Source organism: Tamandua tetradactyla, chromosome 23, assembly GCF_023851605.1.
Source record: "Tamandua tetradactyla isolate mTamTet1 chromosome 23, mTamTet1.pri, whole genome shotgun sequence".
Classification (NCBI taxonomy): Eukaryota; Metazoa; Chordata; class Mammalia; order Pilosa; family Myrmecophagidae; genus Tamandua; species Tamandua tetradactyla.
The window spans coordinates 10,006,007-10,026,676 of NC_135349.1; the positions used below are offsets into that span (position 1 = coordinate 10,006,007).

Genomic DNA, 20,670 nt, shown 5'->3' on the forward strand with positions numbered 1-20,670 from the left:
CAGGAGATAGCAGTGGCTCAGCCAAGTGCTAGAGTACCTTTTCCCCTGGGGCCTGACTTGGCTTCATTACAACTTGTTTGATTTTTAGAGCACAGACTTGGACCCCTTCCTGGTCTTCTTTCACAGAGGAGGGAATTAGTGGCGTCCTGCCCCAGCCTGGGCCAGAAGCCCCTGACCTTCTGTGACTCAGGGTTAGAGGCTGAAGATTTTCCCTTTAGGCACTATTCTATAATCGGTTCTCTCTTCAGAAGTCCTGATGAAGAAGTAGTGGTTATCATGCATCTTGCAGTTTTATTAACTCAGTCAGCATTTATTACTATGTACCAAGCACCATGGGGGGGGGGGGGGTGCAAAAACAAATGGAGGGCGGGCCATGGTGGCTCAGCATGCCAGAGGACCCGGGTTTGATTCCCGGTGCCTGCCCATGTTAAAAAAAAAAAATGGAACCTCGGGCAGTCCTATGGTGGCTCAGTGGCAGAATTCTCATCTACCATGCCAGATACCCAGGTTCAGTTCCCATGTAATAAAAATAAATTAAAGAATTTAATAAAATAAAAATAAATAAATGAAACCTGTGCTTTAACAGTCTAGTTGAAGGTGAGGTGAGATGGGCTGGAGGAAATATGCCATTACATAAGTCACCTCGGGTGCAGACCGGAGAACGGCCTCCTAGCCAAGGGATAGCACGTACACAAAGGCGCCATGGCAGGAAGGCCTTTGCTCAGGCCGGGGTTAGAGTTAAGCTAGTGATGCCAGTAGGCCTGTGAAGCTTAGCAGGCAAGAGCGTCTGCCCTGAGGAAGGTAGGAGACTTCGGGGACTTTCAGGCGGGGTGGGAGTGTGGTGTTCAGTGCAGCAGAGGGAAAGGGGTGTGAACAAGGGTCGTGCAGAGATGGAGGCCCGGGCTCAGGCTCGGGCAGGAAGGGCCTGGAGCCCACCGGTGACGGCGCTCTCGCTGTTTCTGTCTCGTAGGTCTCGGATCCGCAGAGAACTGTTCATTGAGGAAATTCAGGCCGGGAGCCAGGGCCAGGCCGGGGCCAGCGACTCTCCGTCGGCCCGGAGCAGCCGGGCAGCGCCCAGCTCGGAGGGCGACAGCTGCGACGGCGTGGAGGCTGCCGAGGGCCCGGGCGCCGCAGACGCCGAGGAGCCGGGCGGCCCCACAGCCGCCACCAAGTCTCAGGGAGGGCCGGCCGAGGCGGCCGCGGCCCCGGAGGAGCGGGAGGAGGCACCGCGGCCGTCGGAGAGGGCGGAGCCGCCGCCTTCGGGGACGCCGGCCCGGGACAACGCCGACGACGAGCAGGGCCGGCCCCGCGCGCCGCCGCCCGAGGGCCCCGCGGATGGCCCCGGGCCCGTGCCAAACCCCGCGGCCCCCGCCGCCGGGGAGGACGCCGCTACCTCAGCCGCCGCGCCCGGGGAGGGCCCGGGCCAGGCCCGCGCGCGCGCCGAGAGGAGCCCCGCCGTGCCCGGCCCCAGCGCGCCGCCCGCCGCCCGCCGGCCCAGCTCGCTGCAGAGCCTCTTCGGCCTCCCGGAGGCGGCGGGCGCCAGGGACTCGCGAGACAACCCCTTGAGGAAGAAGAAGGCCGCGAACTTGAACAGCATAATCCACCGCCTGGAGAAGGCCGCCAGCCGCGAGGAGCCCATCGAATGGGAGTTCTGAGGGCCGCCCGCCCGCCCCGCGAGCCGGGCCCAGTCTGGCCTTTGCCGGCCGCGTCGGGTCGGGCCGGGCCGGGCGGGGGCGGGCGCGGGCCCCACGGCCTGGACCGTGTAGCGCACTTACCGCCCTGCGGGCCACAGGGCAAAATCGCCATAGGCCAAGGTGCATATAGAAAACAAAGGAGCATTAAGCCCAATCTATGTCGTGTTTTCAAGGAAGAAAACGGAAATGTGTAGTCGAGCTTTTTTGTACCCTGAAGTGTTTTTTTTATTGCCCTAAGTGATTTCCACAGGTTCTGGAATAACTCTTACAGCTTTGCCTTGCGCCCTCCTCTTTCGTGTGGGCTTAAAAAAAAAAAATCAAACCCACATATTAAAAGGGGGCTTTTTATCTGCCATCTAATGGCTTCAGAGCGATAATACACTATTATCTTCTTAAACCAGGAAAAAAGGGGGGGGGATTTTTCAGAAAAATTAAAAAAGAAAGTTTTTGTAGCTGTTCAGTTGCCACTAAGAGATTGCACAGTCAAACCGACTCTAAACACACTAGTTTGGATTCCTAAATATTTTCAAGAAAAGAATCTTCTCGTTTGAAACTTTGAATTAAAATAAAACACATTTACTCCACATATTTTTTAACAAAAAGAGAAGTCACATCAGGAAAATATCTGATTTTGTGGTAGCTGATGTAGTGTTTTCTTGTACGTGAATAGAATCCTGACATGTAGTGCACATTGATCCATAGCTTTAACTGACTCTGGGCTTTTGCTGACCAGGGTTTGTTTAATACACTCCATTCTAGGCCAAATCAGGACAAAAAGAAAAGATCCGAATCTAGGTATTTTATAATCTGCTTTTTAACCTCTAACCGCAGAGCACGCTGATCAGACCTCATATCTTGGAGGTTTAGGAGACAAGTTAGAACTGTAGCATGTACCTGTTCATTCTGTTTAATTTATGGTGTCTACGTCAGTGTTCGTACGTCTGCACATGTGCGAGCATTTAAAGAGAAGAGGAAAGAGTAGGCCGGTAAGGTCAAGGCAGGCAGTCGCGGGGCCCCTGGGGCCCAACAGGGTCGCCCCTTATAGCCAGCAGCCTTTGCTTGGCACAGAAGGCACCTCACCTCACACCACTCTCCTGGGCGCCTGATGGACTGAGCCCCACCAGGGGAAGAGGCTCCTGGGCCCGGACAGGCCTGGCGTGTGCACTCTCTCTTCCCCTTTCTTCCCACCTCAAGCACTGATGACTATGTTGAAGTCGTGGGAAGCCTCCTTCCCTGCAGAAGAGAGAACGTGGCACCTGGGCTCTGCTCCCACCCCCTTAGAAATGACCCAAACTTACAGCAAAACCTTGATGCTCTTCGCTTCCAGACCAGACTATTCGCCCTCCATCCATTCGCCTCTTTGAAAAAGTTATTTTATGCACAGTTTAGGACAGTCTAAGTACAAATCAAAAGTCTAACTTGTCTCTGATCCCTCCTGTTGTCTATGTGTATATGCGTGGGAATAGAGGTGAATGAGAGTGTGCGTGTGTGCGTGTGTGCAATTTTATACGTCTGTGTATTTTCTTAAGTACCTGTGCACACAGTAGAGTGCATTACTGCCACCTTTTTTCAATAAGCTGTTTTCTCAGTTATGGCTTCTACAAGTTTGCTAATTTAGACTCCTTATTGCCATATCTTTAAACTAACAATAGATGATTTCGGTATATATATATATATTTTTTTTTTGCTTATTTATAGGTGCTGTATTTTATTATCTGATTGTTAGGAAGGGATGAAAGGGGCAAATATTCTTTAGAGGGATAGACTGCCGGCAGTATTGGGTATAATTTACAAGATGTAGTTGTCATACTGTATATTACTGATTGAAAACTTTTTGACCGTGTTGTGTATCATCGAAACCTTTGTCTTAGGTCAACATCTTTGGATGACATTTTAATGGTGCATTCATTATTTCTTAAGTTTAATTAATATTACTTTTTTGATTTGGGGTGGGGGGGAGTGGGAGGGAGTTATAATTTTAAAGGTATGCTCCCGCTATTACACCTCAGTGTGCTGGTATTAATTAACTTGTAGGACTTTGACTGTAAGATGTGAAACCACATTTCTTGCATGATGTTTTAGAAATTACATACTTTCATTTGCAGTCTTTTAACCTGCAGCTGCAGCACTTAGTTCAAGTTTTCACAAATTTAAGAGTCACTACACTAAAGACAATGCCTTTTCATGACTAAGAAGTTTTCAGAAGGCTCTAGGAGGCTGGGAGGCAGGCCGTTTATTTGTCTTTTGATGGTTGCATGATCTCTGAACTTGAAATCTGGTTCAGTGCAAATAGGATTCCAAACGGAGGAGCGGAAGGGCAAAAGGGCAAAAGGATGGCCCTCGGGCTCGAGTCAGGCGCTTACAGGAGAGCGAGTTGGTGTTAGTGACCCACAGGGCAGCGAGAGCAGAACCGCGGGCGGGACTGTGGTGGCTCGCCACGGACACCCCCAGGGGATATTGTCATCGCGGGTGATGAAGCTCTAGATCTCCTTAGAATGAAAAGCGGGCAGTTAACAGGAAATCTGGTAAGGTAGTGTTTTAGTTTTAAAGGCATGACTTATTTACAAAGGTATTAAATCTGAGGAAATTGAAACGTATAGATTTGTCCATCCCAGTGGCCAAAAGGTAACAGTCAAAAATAGCCACTTTGGCTCTTCCAAACGATTTAGTCATTTTTGCTCTTCTTTGTTGTTGTTTTTTTTTATTTGTTTTGTTTTGTTTTGTTTGTTTTTAACTAGAATTGGTTGTTGTTGATTTCCATTCTGTCTTTGTTGCCAGACTTACATCTGGGTGCTCGATACAATCAATCAGTTAAATTTTGCTTGCAGTTCAGTGTTTGTATTTCTCCTCTATTATTTATTTTTTTGATTGAGATCCCACCCCTATGCTCTTTTGTGTCACTATCACTGTCTGTAGTACTTCTAAGAGCTGCCACTAACTCACACAGAAACCTGTGGTGGGGGTGCCCCCTCCCCATCGGGCCCCTCAGTTTGCTTCTAAGGGTTGATCTTTCATCGTGATAAGCAATATTCAAGTGCCTTGAAAAGCGGCCTCGCAGTGCGGTTTGCCTGCAGCTGCCTGTTCCAGGCAGGGGCTCCCGCAGGCAGCAGACCCTCCACTTCTTTCCCCTCTATCAGTTTAGAAAGCTGATTTGTACCTCTCCCCCAGGGGAAACGGTTCCATATAAAACACTAACACTTAATTACAAGCTCCATTATACCATTTTAAATGGCTTCTTTTTGTTAATTGGAGGCAGTGTTCGTAACTCCAGAGCTAAGGTTTTTGCCATTGCTTAGCAGGCCCAGGGGAGGCTGGGCATGAAATCAGCGTTCTCCTTTAGCCTCTTGACCCTTGGCATCTGCCTGAGTCCTCTGGAGGTGTCCGAGGTGGAACGTGAGTGGTTTCTGGCTAGATGGGTGCCCGGCCACTTCCAGCTCATGGAAAAAGGAGCCTCCTCTCTCTGCCTCGCTCCCAGGTAACCCCCTCTCTTGACCTTCTGGATCAGTCGCGATGTCCGTGACCTCTGTTGGCCAGACCTCTCTTCTTTAGAAAGGATTACACAGACTTCAGCTCAACTCGCTTTTATCCTCATAACCGAGTTGTGCCGAGGCTGCCCAAGGGACATGACACCGAGGTGGCTTGTGGTCACCCCCCAGAGCAGGATCGGGGCACTGCCCAGGCAGGACACAGGCTTGGGGGGCGGCGCCTGGAAATGCCAGGTCTGTGACTCGTGTGACTACTAGCAAGGGCTGCTGTGTCTTTGAGAATACTTGAGGTGGAAGATACAGTGGAAGGCCTCCCTGGGAAGTTCCTTGTACTTGCGAAGCACAGACGCCTTCCTGCCCTGTCTCCTTCCCTTTTGCATCTTTGTTTTCTCCCTGCTTCAAAGCCTACGGTCAGATCTGCTGGTTAGTGTCACAGGCCCAGGGCGCTACAGAGCCTCGGGCTAAGTTCTCTGTGCCCTCTTGATGACCGGGAGAGGAGCCGCCCAGGCCCTGCGTGGGGCCACATCAGTCACGTAGCTCACGTGCAAACCAAGGAAGCAGGCTGTCATCGGAAGGGAGAGCTCTGCTGACCGCCTTCCCTAAGGCCATGCGCTGTAAGTCCTGGGTGAGCTCAGTGCCCAGCAGGGGCCAACCTGTGTCTGCATCTTTGTTCCCCCTGGATCGCACTGGGTCTTTGACACCAGGCTGACTTAGGAGCTCTGTAACACTCTATGCAATGTTCTCCAGTCCTGTGACTTCAGGCAAACAAGCCCCACTGGAAATGGCGGTGGAGCTAGGGGAATGTGTGCATGGCCTTTGGGCATGAGTGCAAAGTGAAATGGTGATAATGACTTTGTCTGGATTTTGAGCTGGGGGATTCAGTCTTTGCCTTAAATGCAGCATGACAGGCGCCTCTCGGCAGGCTCTAAAAGCAAAAGTCAAATGAGGCCAAGAAGCTGGCTGTTGGGGGTGGGGGTGGGGGCGGGCATTGCAGCAGTGCCAGGGTCCAGGCATGTGCGTGTGGCTGTTACCACAGAACTTTAGGCCTTTCTACCACAGGGCTTAAGACCAGAGGGTCGGCTCCTGCTGGCAGAGGGGTCCCTGTTCCTCCCTGCACGACCACCCCCGTCTTCACACTCCTCCTCTGCTCCCTTCTACCTCATGGACCTGTGTTCTCCGCTTGAAGACACTCCATGCCTTGCGTCCCTCAGAACTGAGGCAGGCTGGCTGGGTGGGGAGGAAAGGCTTGGCAAACATGAGGATAGCTTGGCCCGGTGGACAAGCTTCTCCCTTTTGCAAGTGCCACATGGAAAGACAGCTGGATTTCCCTCTTGGCTTCCACCTGTTCCTAAAGCTCTAGCAGCTGCTTCCTTTTGCAGGCAGGGGCGGTGTCAGACTGGGGGCAGTCCTTGGACTGCCTTTGCTCCCTTCCTACTCCGGCTCAGCGGTTAAGGTCTGTCCCAGCCAGTGCCCTTGCCTGAGTGCTTCCCCGGGATTCCTCCTGGCGGGGGTGAGCTCTAGTTAGTTACTCAGTGTCTGTTGTCTCTACCTGGCACCCAGGCCTTGTGAGTTCAGCTCCACTGCAAGCTCTCCTCTGGAAGCATCTCAAGGATGGAAGAGGGCGTGGCTTTCTGCAGCCTATGTGCCAAGTCACATGAACCTTTCAAAAGGTTTGTGTCCAATGCCGAAGAAAACCAGCTCCCAGGGCTGCTGGCTGGGTGTGAGGCCACCTACTCTGGTGGCCGAAGTGTTCTCCTGGAGGGAATTTGGCAATAGGGACTCAGTGGTTTGGGTCTTCACCAGGCAAAGCTCCCATTTAGAGACCACCCCCTCCCCCAGCTCCATGCTCCTGCAGTTTCCTGTAGGCCTTGCTGGCCCTAGTGGAGCCTTCCACGGTAGAGCCTATGGCCCAGTGACAAGGTGGTCTGGGACTCTCCATCGGCGCGTGGTTCCATCTTCAGGTGTCTTTAATGGCCATCTAAAAGAACGGTCCAGTGTGACACTATCCTGTCCATTCCCATTGGTGTCTGCCTTTTTGTATATGAAAACTACCAGGAAAAGGAGAGAAAACAAGTTCCCGATTCAAGTTCCAAAAAGATCCAGCCTGTGAAACTGTTTAGAGATGTGCTGAAAGCCAAGGACGGGGCCCTTGGCATGAATTGGGAAGCCCTGGAAGGGGGCTCGTGGGGCAGCAAGCAGAGCTCCCCAGCCCTCCTCCTGCCCCAGCAGCCTGTGGGCTCCCACCCTGGCCAGGGGAGAAGTGTGACGTTCTCCTACCCTCCCTCACTCCCACCCCTCCAAAGAAACCACGCCCACACTGCCGGTGGCATCGTCCCGAGTTTTCATTTTTTGGATGAAGTGACATTTAGCTTTAACAAGACATTTCCAAAGCGCCTAGTCTCCTCCAAAATGCTAACTTTAAAAGTTGGGCATTGTAGGCGAAGAATCCTATAAAAAAAAAAAAATTAAAAAAAAAGACTAGTGAGAGAAAAGCATTAGGCTATGCATAAATGTGCACTTCCCCATTTCCCCTGTTATTAAACTTTAAAGATACTTTTGAGTTGCTTTCATGGGTCATTTTGGTTTATTCAAGAAGGCTAAGAAGTATAATCTGTGTTACTGCAATTTCTGTAGTGTTTAGGCTTTCATTTCTACCACAAAATATGCTGTATGCTATGTATCAAGCTTTCTGTGATCAGAAAGGAAAGGTGCCTTATATCCCAATGTCACGACTCCATCCTATTGAGCAGAAGCACAGTGTGTCCGGGAGCTTTGGGACTTCCGTGGGTGAAACAAGACACCATTCAGCAAGATGCATTGAAGTGGCACGGGGCTGCTTTGGTTCTGTCTTCTCCCCACTTCCACCACCCCCACCCCCTTTTTCTTTTATTCTTTCTTTTTTTTTTTCTCTGTAGTTTGCTTTAAACAGAAAGCACTTAAATAGATGACTATGTGTAAAAGCTCTGTGCAATAGAAATCACTTTTCTTCATTTTTAAAAGAATAACGTATTGCACACCAAATGAACTCAAATGAAGCTTTAGACCAGGGCGATTCAGGTTGTGGATGAGTATGTTCACTGTAGTTCCGTTTGTTCATGAACCGAAGGGAACACAGGCCTCCCCCCCCCCCGCCCCCACCCCTCAGCCTGCCTCTTGCTGACCTCCGAGCCGGGCCAGTGTGGCAGGCTGGGGGTGGGGGGCGGGGGACAGCAGCTGAGAACCCTCCCAAGCATGCGAGACCACAGCCATCCCTTCTAGCACTTACCTTTTCTCATCGAGATGGACTGACTGCTACTGACCTGCCAGTGTGCGTGAGGGTAATTATAAAAGGATGATTCCTTGAGAAAAAAAAAAATTATTTCTATCCTTTTCTATTTATTACTAGGTTAATCATTTAAAGTCCTTATCAGGAGTGTATTGTTATTTTTGTGTTGTTGTTTTTATAAATGCTGTTTGCCATCACTCCAGTGGTTGCTGTCCCCTGCTTCCTGCCCCTCACCCCCGGAGAGAGCCGGAGAGTCTGGGGGTTGGTGAGTGGGTGGGGGGTTGCTGGGGAGGGGGCTCTCCAGCAGAATCAGAGACACCTGTCTCCAGAGTAGCCGCTCAAGAAACGGGGGTCTCTACTCCTGACTTTTTTAAGTGAGAGAATTTAACGAACAAAACAAAAATCTACCAATGTGAGGAAGTGCCGAGTTGAACATGCGCGTGAGAAGCTGCAGATGGACTTAGAAGAGCAAAGTTCAGTTCCCCAAAGCCTCCTAGAGCCTCCGGTAAGACTTCTGGGTACATGAGGTCCCCGCACCCTGGGCCCAGAGGGTCCAGCGGCGGCCCGGAGCGCGGCTTCTCCCTGGGCGCCCGGGGTGGGCGGGTTCCGGTTGGATTTTGTCGTCGTCGTTTTCTTTGCATCCAAAGTTGGTCAAAACCATCTTGAGAAGCAATGTTGCTTAGTGCTGGCCGCAGCTCGAGGACTCACCCCTGGGTGGCCAGGGGAGCCCCTCTCCCCTTCAGTGAGGCTGATGGCCGGTACAGGACCGAGGGGGGCGGCTAGGAGGCTTGGCCGAGGCAGCCTGTGGGAGGAGGCAGCTCACCCCAGGTGGAGGCAGGGCCCCGGCTGCCCAAGGGAGGGGCGAAGCTGCCCCCCACCTGCACCTGAAGGGCCCGCGCCACCCCCCCATTCCCACCCCACTCCCTCGGCAGAAGCGTTTCCCTTTGTGCCATCGATTTTCCCTGCTCTGAAAGTGTTGGGGGGCCCTGGTTTTCTTCTCATTTCTTTGAAAAGAAACCCCGCCAATGAAATAACTAACCTCCCATCCCCTCAAAGGGTTTTCGTTTCTCTCTAATTAGTCTATGCATTTCTCTCTCTTGAGCCGTTCTCTGCCTCTTTTCTCGAGAAAACGGGCATCTCACGTCCCACCATCTGAGACCCCTGAGCGTGCACTGGGGAGGCGTGAGGCCGTACTCAAAATTCTGAAAGCATTTGCGGATTGCTCGTTATCAAAAGAAAGTGAGGGGGGGGGGAATAAGGTGGTTTGCTTCCCGCGTCCCTTTCCGCGCAGCAGGAGACCTGGCTCTTTGGTCTGTGCAATAACTACTTGCCCTGAGAGCGGCGTCGGCCCGTCCAGACTACTAGCAGCACCAGCCCCGCCCGCCCCGAGGGGCTTCCTCCCCAGGGCTCTTTCTAATAAGCTCAGTCCCCCCAGTGTATTGTGGTGTCTTACATCCTAGCAGTATTTTATATTTTCTGTAACGCACTAAGTCTTAGATGTTTTTTAGAGCTCGTTTGTTAAATACTCACAATCACAGATTTTTTTTTTAATCCTCACCAAGACCCGATTGACCAAAAAAAAAAAAAAAAGAAAGAAAGAAAAAAGGAAAAGCGTCATTTTTGTACAAATAGCTTTGAGAAGCCTCTGTTTTGTTGCTGTGACTCATCTCTGGTAACATTTTATTTCCTGCTATTTGTTTCAACATTAAGAGTCGAAGTTGACCTGGCTGGCGCGGGGGTGGGGAGGTACCCGTCGGCCCCTCGGCACTGTCCCTTCTGTCCTTGGTTAGCCATCCGATGTTTGTTCTCAGCACTGTACAACGGTCCCTATATGATAATGGAGAAGCAATATCACTGTATGAAACTCACACCATGTATTATTATTATTCACTAGCACCCTAGGTGTGATAATTGAAGTAAATATCTTTTATACAAACACAAGAACGTGTGGGTTGTTTTTATTTAAAGGGCTCTGGCCTGAGAAGCAGCAGCCGACACTTTCATTCCTGGTCCCCCCGCCAGCCACCGCTCCCTCGGGCGCCCCGGCTTCTCGGCAGGGCCCCAGCTGTGTCCCAGGGCAGGGGGCTGTCACCCGCTCTCTGTCCCGGCCGCCCGGAGTGCACGCTGCTCGCTGTCGTCAGTCGTTCCGTTTGCACGCCCTCGACCCGGGCACTGCGGCGCCGCCTCCCGGCTTGTGAGGACTGGGAACCGCGGCCGTCGGTGCTGAGCGCGGGGGCTGATGGCGGCCACCCGGGAAGGGGGGCTCTGGTCCCAGCGGCCGCGTAGGGGTCGCTCGCTTTGCCCCTCCGGCCCAATGCAGAGACAGACAAGCCAAGGGGCACCTGTTACTGTTGGCAAGTGAGAGGGAAGAGGAAGGAAGGGACGGTGTCTCGTGGGCTTCTGAAATGGCAGGTTCCCAAGAAGGACCCTCTTTCTAGCCAGGGCTCCTGCCGGAGGAGCGGAGCTCGGCAGTTACCCTGGTCCAGGTGCGCCAGCCTCACCCAAGTGTGGGGGCCAAGGCCAGGGGGCATGACTTCATTGCACAAAGTCCTTTCACCCAGAGTCTCCCCACGTGCTTGGAAGGTGAGATCGAATTAAGCAAAAGCGCGTTGCCCATGGTTCTGGAGGGCTGACTTTTCTGTAAACCGTCAGCTCCAGAGGCAAGAGACGGGGACAGGAGTTTACACCCCGACTGCTTTTGGGTGGTGCCCCCATCCCAGGCAAACCCTCCACCTCCCCGCGCTTGGCCCATTTCCCTTCCCTCCAGTTAAGTGGGTCAGAACAAAATAAGGTGACGTATTTGATGCTGTCAAGTAGCACCGTCGCAGATATACAGGGTGGTGCCATGTGATGACATTCTTGTAGAGTAAACGGGCTGTCCGCAGAGATCCTTTGCTGCGTTTAGAAGGACCTCGGGCGGCTCCCCCGGAGCGCGTTGCTACCGCCTACCCCCGCCCCTAGGGTGCTGGCTTTGAGGGGTGGCAGCTTGCGGGTCTCAGCTTCGGGGCACTGTCGGTACCTGGGGGCTGGCGGAGCCCCAGGGTGGGGGTGGGGCGCACTGGGCTTGAGGCTCCCCAAACTGCTGGGAGGTTGGCACAGCTTTGCTCCGCCCTGCGCGCCGTGACCTGGCTTCGATCCGCTTCTGGAGTTGCTCAGATTCTCTGGAACCTTTGGAGGGAGGGTCTTTCTTCAAGTAGAAGTTCGTGACAAGTCAAAAGGGCGCCGCCCCACAGTGGGCCGTGGCAGGGCTGCAGGGAGTGAGGTCCCAGGGTCCGCCGCATTGTACGTGGGGGCATCGGTGGCTGCCCCATGTGTCTGCGTAGCGCTGCGTTTCCTTCCCAGCATCCCCTCTGACAGCACGGGGCCCTGGGCAGCTGCTAGTACCTGTTTGGGAAGTCTCTTCTTAGAGGGCAAGTGAGTGCAACTTCTTTGGGCTTGGGTTTCTTATCTGTGTGGTGGGTGCACAGGGCTGCTGTGAGGACACGCTGGTCATGCCCAGTACCTGCTCGGCACAGGCCCAGGCCCCCAAGACAGTGGTCATGGGTGGTGATAAGAATGGGCATTGCATCTTCTGGCTGCTGGAGCAGCTCTCACCTCGTGCTAGGGCTGGAGGGGTCCCTGCCCAGGACCAGGCACTCCCCCGGGTTTGCCAGGAGACCAGTTGCTGTCAGGCCTAGTGTTACCACCAGGGGTACCCATGGGTACCCTGCCCAGGGTGGCAGAACCTGGGGCGGCAGCCTCCCCAGCCCCCAGCCCCCAGAACCCAGCTCAGCTCAGCAAACCCAAATCTCTGCCCCCCTGGACTCTCCATGGCAGTCCTACAGAGAAGGGGATGTGCCCTGTCGGGGCAGGTGGCTTCCTTTGATTGATTTAAGCATCTGTCAAGACTGACCACCCACCCCATTACAGCCAAACCCAAAAACTCCCCCTGTTTGAGGGGACTTGAGCCCCCAAGAGCTTTGGCTGGGCAGTGGTTTTCAACTTGGGGTTGATTCTCCCCACTGCCCAGAGGATATTTGATGATAGCTGAACATATGTGGGCTGGAACGAGTTGGGGGTGCAACTGGCATCTAGTGAGCAGAGGCCAGGGATGCTGCTGCACATTCTGGGTCAGCCTGTCCACTAACCCCCTGGCACCAGGGTGGGGCCGGCCACTCTAGGGGAGGGCAGTGCCACTCGGCCCTGCGAAGGCTGCTTTCCCTTGGAGCACCCACCTGAGCTCTCCAGCAGTTGCTTCCCCAGAGCCACTCTGAGTGGCTTGCAGCCAAGAGGGAACACAGAGTGGGGTGCAGGGCTACAGCCCAGCACGACTGGCCCTGTCACGTGTAGGAGGAGGGCTGGAGGGCTTGCAGGTGAGCAGCCCTGAAACTGCGGCAGAACGGCGAGCGGGCTGGGCTGGCCAGCCAAGGGACAGCAGGTGGGGTGGGGGGGTGCAGGAGGGGTGCACCCTCATGCTGGTTCCTACCACACACAGCCCAGACTTTCTGGAGGGAGGGCGGCTGCTCGAGGTGAGACCTGCCATGGAGGTGTGCTGCAGACAGGCAGGAGGAAGGTCCCCGGCCTGGAGGAAGTGCCTCACACACCCCTCCACCGGCAAGGGTGCAGGGCCCCTTGGGCCTCTGTGCTGGCAAGGCACCGCCTGGTGGGGCCAGGCAGCCCCTTCCACACCAGTCCTGACCAGTCACCCAGAGCTCTACCTAGTGCTGGGACCAACAGACAAAACAGCGGCCCTGGGATGCTGAGAATCCCTGTGCAAGCTCCCACTGGAGGAAGCGGGGGCCTCCGTGCTGGGTACAACCCCTCAGTCCGTGAACTGTGCCACTGCACTTGGCACTGGATGCTCGGAGCTTAGCTACTTACTAGGGGGAGGCAGGCGGTCAACATCATAAACAGGTGGATGGTATAGGTGAGGAATGTTATGAGAGGAAAATGGGGTTGGGGAATTGGAAGAGCAAGTGGAAATGTTAGTGTTTTGAATCGGTATTCAGGGCAGGCCCCACCACCAAGGTCACCTTTTTGAACAGTATTGACAGAGGTGAGGACTGAGCCATTCCAGGCAGAGGGAAGTGCAAAGGTCCTGGGGCACAGAGGCGCCTGGGAGCCAGCGTGCCTGGAGTGTAGTGTACAGGAGGCAAAGCGGAGGGCCAGGGGGTGGGAGGGCGCAGGGGAGGGTGGGGCACGTGGTCCCCTGCAGGCCATTGTGGGGCCTGCGCCTTTTGCTGAGTGATGTGGCAACGTCAGGGGCTTTGAGCAAAAGGTGATCTAAGGGCCACCGGCTGGCTGCTGCGCTGGGGTGAGGGTGGACGCAGGGAGAAGCGGGGAGGCTGCTGCGGAGCCTGAGTGAGCAGTGGAGGGAACTTGGGCCAGGTGGTGGCCGTACCGAGAAGCACTTGGATTCTGGGTCTGTGTGGAAGGTGGGCTCCACAAGGAGGACTGGAGGCGACTCGACGTGAATAGTGATGGGGAGGAGCAAGGAGGTCCCCAGGGTTCTCGGCCACAACCGCAAGGACGGCCTTGTGGCACCTACCGGGGCCCGGCAACAGGGTGCCCTGCTGGGTGAAGCAGATTCCGGGAGGGAACCCGGACTTGTATTTGGACCCGTTGAGTGTGAGACGCCAGCGAGGCTCCTCTTCGGGGGAGAGGTGTGGGCTGGAGGTGGGAGCTGGGGAGTCGTCGGCTCATCAGCGGCGTATAAGGCGGCGTGTGGGGCTCAGGAGGCTGAGTCTACCCAGGAAGGGCGAAGCGGGCCGAGGAGCGGGACTTGGCGAGGCTTGGGAGGAGGAGAACCAGAAAGGGAGCCGAGAAGGGGCCGCCAGCTGGGGCCGGGAGGGGGCGGCCAGGAAGCCGGCAGCGGATAGGCCGGGCCAGCTGGGGGCTGAGAAACGAGCAGTGTGCGGTGTGGTGCGGGAAGGGCTCAGAGAACCCGGCTGGGGAGGAGCTGGAGACAGAATAGACAGCTTCTTCCAAGACATTTGCTGGAGGGGGCTGTGGGATGGGGAGAAGAGTGTGCGCGCGCATACGCGTGGGCGTGCGCATGCGCATTTCAGGTGGGAGAAATCTCATGCCCGGGTGCACACGAAGGAGAAGCAAGAACCGACGGGGCGTGCGGGGCAGGAGAGGGCCGTGTGCTGGCGCCTCGGCCCCCCTTGGACGCCTCCGGGCAGAGGAACTGGCAGCTGGGCAGCCCTCCACTCCCCACTGGCCTGAGTAACGCGGGTCCTGTGGGGACAGCCACCCCCAGGGACTGTCATTCAGCTGCGCTGGTGACAGGCGTCTGCCCTGACTAGATCCGCAGTCAGAAATGGTGTCTTCACCTGAGGCCCTAGAAGCCACCTCGGAGGGTCTGGACCTGGAGAGTGCTTTCATTTCTTTCTCTGCTCTGTGACGGCACCCTGAGGACCTTAGCCTCCCAGGAGGATGGCGCCCCATAAACCTTCTTTGGGGGGGAGGAAGAGGCACTTGGGGCCCTTCTCCCACGGGCCACCTCGCAGAGGGGGTGCTCTCCCGTCCCAGGCCCTCCCTGCACTGGGACGCTCGCTCTCTCCCTTCTAGACCGGCCTCTCCCTCTCCACCAGGTTTCCTCCTGGTTCTACATACTCCATTCTGCACCCTCGGGACCCCTGAAGACCCTCTCTCCTGTGCACCCCGCCCCCCGCCCCCCTCGCCCCCACCACCCACTCCCCCCGCCCCCCCCCCCCCCCGCCCCACCACTCCCTTGGGCAGACACCAGCCCTCGCCTCCCTCGGCCTTCCTGGAGCTCGAGCCCCCGGTGACGCCTGCTTTGCCCTCCACCCTGCTTCCCCCTGCTCCCTGCCCCCTCTGCTTGGGTCTTTAACCAACAGCCCTGAGAATGAGGCCGTTCCGTGCCGTCCGGTCCTTCTCCCTGGGCCTCCCCATCCACTGCTGGGGCTTCACCCTGCCCTCCCCGGCCCGGGTCTCCCCAGCCTGCATCGCCAACCTCAGGCACCCACACCCCCAGCTCTTCCACTAGCCCTCTGTACTCCCCACAGCCAGGCCAAGCTGCTGCTGGAACTCCCTCCCCATTTGGGGGCCAGTTCCAGCCATGGGCCTCCCCAATGGGGCCCACCCTACAACAAGGGGGTCCATGACTCTCTCACCAGTGCCCTCTACTGCCGTGCCCAGGGCTCCGCACCACACTGTCCAGAGAGGGTGGACTTCTGCCACCCTCAGCCCCTCCCCCGGTCCTCTCCCTCCCTTCGTCCCCCCACCCCCATCAGAGACAAGCTTGCCAGCCGTGTCCCGCCCACAAACAGGGGCTTCTTGGCATCTGTGCCAGGCCCACCCATCCTGCCTTGGCAAGAGGTGACCCTGTCCGTAGGACCCCCTCCCCTCCCCAGAGCCTGCCCCCACCGGCCATGACCCCCTACCTGCCGTGTCCTCAGCTCCTGCGCCCTTCTCTCCTCTGCACTGTGACCCGCCTTCCTCGCTTCACAGCCAGAGTCCTTAAGAGGACCATCCTCGAAGTCCCTGCCCACCTCCTCTCTGGGGACCCGCGCACTCCCCATGTTTAGAACCCAGGACCATCTGCCCCTGCTCCGCGAGAGTGCACCCAACCTCTGTGGGCTGCCTCCCCGGGCCTGGTTCACCTGCCACCTCCTCCCTCTGCCCTCCCCCCACAACATCAGGAAAGCTGCCCCAGGCTGTCCTTAGCACACCCAGGGCCGTGCCTGAACAGCTCCCTCCGCTCAGAGACCCTGGCTGTTGGCGAGCTTAGGCATTCACTGTGTGTCTGCAACTTCGGAAGTAGAGCTCCCCATGTTACACGTTTTCAGAAGTTTTCTCAGTGGCACAATTCTTTACACGACCCCTGCCCTGACCAAGCCAATGAGAGGGACTGTGCCACTCACCTCCCCTCTCCCTCCCCGCCTTGTGCCTGCCCTTCCCCTCCCCTTGTCTCTCATCATCGTTGCTTGGCCTAGGGAGAAAAGGCAGATTAAAAAACCATTCTTGGAAAGGCTCGGGAGCACAGGGTTCATTTGCAGGGGGTAGCAGATTGGCTGTACTCCCTGAATAGTCCAAGCTCCTGCCCACCTCTTACCTTTGTACAGCTTGTCCACCCCCAACCTTTGGCAAATTCCTACTCAGCCCTCAGGGCCCAACTCAAATATTACATCTGGTATGAAACTGCCCAGGCTGCCCACTATATCCTGAGATGAATGAAGGACTCACCCCTCCATGCCCTATGGGGATGTCTGGACCTGACTTCCCTGAGGCCCGGGTCAGAGCACATTCCTCCTGTCACCTGTCCAGTACCCAGGACAGCGTACCACGTCAGGCGCACACTAGGCCTTGCTAAACAAATGTGTCCTCCTGACTTCCAGGTGGCTCCCAGACATGCTGAGAACCTTTTCCCAGTTTCCAGGCCTGACTGGGAAGCATCTGGGGGCCACAGGCTGCTGTCACCTCCGCCTCTCAGGTGGATTCCTAAGCTCCAGGGGTTCTCACCTCACCTCCCACTCTCCTCCCTCCCCCCCCCCCCCCCCCCGCCTGCTCTGAAGACCTTGTCTGTCCCCTGCCACTCTTCCTGATGAGTGACCTGAAGCCGCCCAGGCCTGAGGCCGTTACAGTCACAGGAGACCATGGGAGAGCCCCAGCCCCGGGAGAATGCTCTGCAGGCTAGACCCTGCCACCTGGCAGAACCGTAACCTCCGGGCACCCGGGCCAGTAAAACAGAGAGTGCCGGTGGGCCCTGCCACCCTCTCTCCTCGCACAGCCCCAGGGAGACCGCACTCACGCCTTCTCAGAGCCCCGCGGCCCCATCTCTGCATCTGTGGCTGCCCACGCTCCCCCAGTCTTTGTTGCAGTGGCAGCATTCAGGTTTCAGATTCCTCAGCACCTGCTGCCCCTGATGGCCCCAGAGAGTGGCCCAGGCTTCTGGGCGGGGCAGGGGGGCGTGTCCTGGTCTGAGCCCTCCGGCCCTGCTCTGCATTGGGTCCGCTCCCCATCTGCAGGCAGAGGCTGGCGGCCCACCCCTCCCACAGGACTCTGGGCTTGAGCTTCGAGGTCAGGAGGCCCTTCCTTTCGCAGACCACTAGGCCTGAGGGTTCTCTCAGGTCCATTTTACAGACAGGCCCAGAGAGGTCGAGTCACCTGCCCAAGGTCACAGAGTTCCTAAAAGGCAGGGCTACAGTTCAGACCCAGCTCTGGAAGGTAATGGCTCAGGCCACTCTTCCAACACCCATGGCCACCCAGAGACGGGACTCCAGCTTCTTGGTCTGCACAGTCCCTAGGGAACCGGGGGGTGATAGCTGGGGACCCTCGCAGGGCGGGATTACATGGGTCCCCTGGGGCCCACATCTCCTCCAGCGAGGGCCTGTAATGGAAGCCCCTCCCTTGGGAATGGCCCCTGGCCCCCTGGCCTCCCCCGTCCCCCCAGCCTGCAGTGATGGCTCCAAACACAGCTCTGGTGGCTGCCAGGACGCCAGCAGGGCTCTCAGACAGTATGTAGTGTCCAGGCCCCCTCAGGCTCCCAGGCCCTGCCTCTGTGGCCTCAGGCCCCTTCCCCAGGGCTTCACTCCAGCCTGACCCCATAACCCCTGCCCTGGCCTCGCTCAGGCCTCTCCTCAGTTTCCCCCAGAGCCCCTCTTCAGGACTGCTTCCCCCAACCGCTCAGCTTTGTGGGCCCTCTAGGCCGGCTTCACAAAGTGACCTTTCCAAGACAACCTGAGGTGCAGGGTCTGCTGTCAGGGCCACACGCTGTATACAGTGTCCCCTGTGCACACGGGCCAGGACCAGCACCCTGTCTGCAGCAGACAGCCAGGGCCCCAGTCACGCCGGCTGCGCAGCACCCCTCCCTAGATGCCTTACTGCAGCTCTGTCCCTCTGTCCCCCGGGCCCTCACCCTGGGGGTGAGTGGTGCCTTCTCAGCCTTGCCACCCTCCACCCACCCCGGGGTCTGGTGGGTCCCAGCGCTGCCGCCCGCAGCCATGCTGCCGGCTGGGGCTGTTCCTCCCGTCATCCCGCCCCTCCCTGTGTCGAGACCCTTCACCTCTGTTCACGTCACCCATGACCCTGGTCTCCTCTCGCAACACCCAGATCCCACAGGGCCTGCGACGAGGACCCCACCCAAGGCCCATGGTCATGGCGTTTGTCATCTACTCCTGAGACCCCTTCCTGGGCTCCTTCCCACGGTGGGGGGTAGTGCAGAGGCTGGGGTGCCGGGTCTGCTCTCAGGCCCACCCTGCCACCCACGGCCCTGCTCCACGGCCAGGCCTGCTGGCATCCCGCCTGCTCGCCCCACCGCACCCCAGCCTGGGCCCTCACCCCACCGACGCCCCCCTCCCTGCCAGGCACAGAACAGGGGCCCCGGGAGACCAGCAGGGACAAACCCACTCAGGGCCACCAGGCGAGGGCCTGGAGGAGCTGAGCCCCTGGGGTAGAGGAAGGCCTTGGCAAGCAGTGGGCACCCAGGAAACAGAGCCGTGGGTGGGAGGCCGGAGGCGGGGCTGGCAGGACAGCTGGTCCCCTGGCGCCGCCCACAGCCTGGGGCCTTTGATTTCTGCGGCCACAGTGCCCCCTGGTGGCCTCGCCACCTGCCCCCAGGACAGTGCCTCAGGCCTCGGGCCTCGGCTGCCCCCTCCATGCCCTGCAGCTCACCTGGTCGCCCCCTGACACCTCCTGGGTAGGGTTGTTGTCACCACTTTACACATGAGGCCCAGACGGGGCAAGCCAGCTTCCTGGAGCCACACAGCCAACCCGGAATAGAGGCAGATCCCAAACTGCTGTCCCTTCTGCCAGTGGCGGGTCAAGGTACCCAGGGGGCTTGCTCCTGGGTTTGGAGAACTTCCCCAGCATCCCCCATCCTCCAACAAGGCAGGAAAGTCTCCAGATAGAATGATTTTGAATGCTCTGTTGTCAAAATGGTATCTGGCACTTAGGGGACAGGGGCTGGGCTGGGGCCAGGGGATACCCCCGCTGCCACTGCTGGACCGTTGCCGCTGGAGGGCTTGGGGGAGGGGCCAAGCACGTCTGGGGTCAGCTGAAGTGGGACGTCTCACCCCCACCCCCCGCGGGGCCTGAAGAAGGCCTGTCCCACTCCCCTGCACCCCACGTCTTCTGCCCCTTCCTCTTCCGCTCCCACCTCAGGGGGGGCCAACTGGATCCAACCCCCTTGCCCTGCTCGAGGGCAAGGAGCCTTCCAGGGTCTCCCGGCTGCTCACGGGGGCAGCCAGGACTCGGTCCCCATCCCCGGCCTGGGCTCCTTCCCCTGCCCGAGGTCTCTCTTGGGCCTAGATTGGGCCAGGAGAGCTGCTGAGACCGCATTGGTTGGGTCTAAGGGTCCTTTAGGTGGCGGGTTGGAGACACAGAACGGGGAAGGCCCCCGCTGCCCCCCCCCCAGCACCCTCTCATGGCCGCGTCTCCCTCTGCCCACAGGGCGCTGTGCGGAGCTGCAGGTCCACCTCACAGAGGCGGTGGCCACAGCGGCCGAGCAGAGGGAGCTGATTGCCCGCCTGGAGCAGGACCTCAGCACCGTCCGGTCCATCCAGCGGCCTGACGCCGAGGTGAGCCCCCCGCCCCCACCCAGTGCCCTCCCACCCTCACAAAACCAGCTTCCCAGTGCGCCAGCCCGTGACTCGGGCAGCGGGTGCCCCCTGCCCTTCCCCAAGGCTGGCGATGGCCTCCAGGCTCTGCCCACCCATTCCCCCATGCGGCGCCCCCACCCACCCCATTCAGGGCACCAGGCCACGTGCAGGACAAATGCTGTGTCCAGGTGCTGGTAGGATCCCCGCCCTGGGAGCTCTGAGGTCACACTGGTCAGCTCCTGGGACCCGGATGCTGTGCAGTGGCCCTGTCCCTCCTTCTGTGAGGCTCAGGGAGAGAAGCCAGGCTGCCCCATGGCCCACAGGTGGCTGGCAGGGCCGGGAAGGAGCCCCCTGCCCAGCTCACTCTCGGGTGGGAGACTCGGGGCCCAGCCCCCACCTCTGTTTGCTTGTGCTGGGTGTCTGGCTCCCAGTCCTCCTGCAGCCACCGCTGGGCCCGAGCCCCCACTGCCAAACAGCCCCCACTTGCTCCCCGTCTCCCATGTGCTTGGCTCCCTGAAAGAGTGTGCATGGTTGCCTCTGGGTGGGGGGGGGGGGGGGGCGCCTCCCACCTGCTCCTTAATCCCGCAGGGCGCAGTGGAGCACAGCCTGGAGAAGGTCCCGGAGCCCATCAAGGAGGCCACCGCCCTGTTCTACGGTGAGGCGGCCCCGCCACCAGGACAGCG

The 20,670-nt window shown here is 57.7% G+C and overlaps 1 protein-coding gene across 8 annotated transcripts in view; it reads left to right on the plus strand.

Moving 5' to 3' along the window:
• Window positions 1-20,670, plus strand: part of CUX1 (cut like homeobox 1) — a 361,508-nt gene that overhangs the window by 334,389 nt on the left and 6,449 nt on the right. For 5 of the 8 annotated variants that reach the window (XM_077140853.1, XM_077140854.1, XM_077140852.1 and 2 more), the window contains one exon: window positions 971-10,388. In XM_077140853.1, coding sequence (XP_076996968.1) covers window positions 971-1,655 — 685 coding nt within the window. In that variant the 3' untranslated portion in view covers window positions 1,656-10,388. Of the gene's footprint in view, window positions 1-970; window positions 10,389-19,838; window positions 19,967-20,575; window positions 20,643-20,670 lie in introns of those variants that run through there. The other 3 variants (XM_077140859.1, XM_077140857.1, XM_077140858.1) reach the window with 1 other exon arrangement.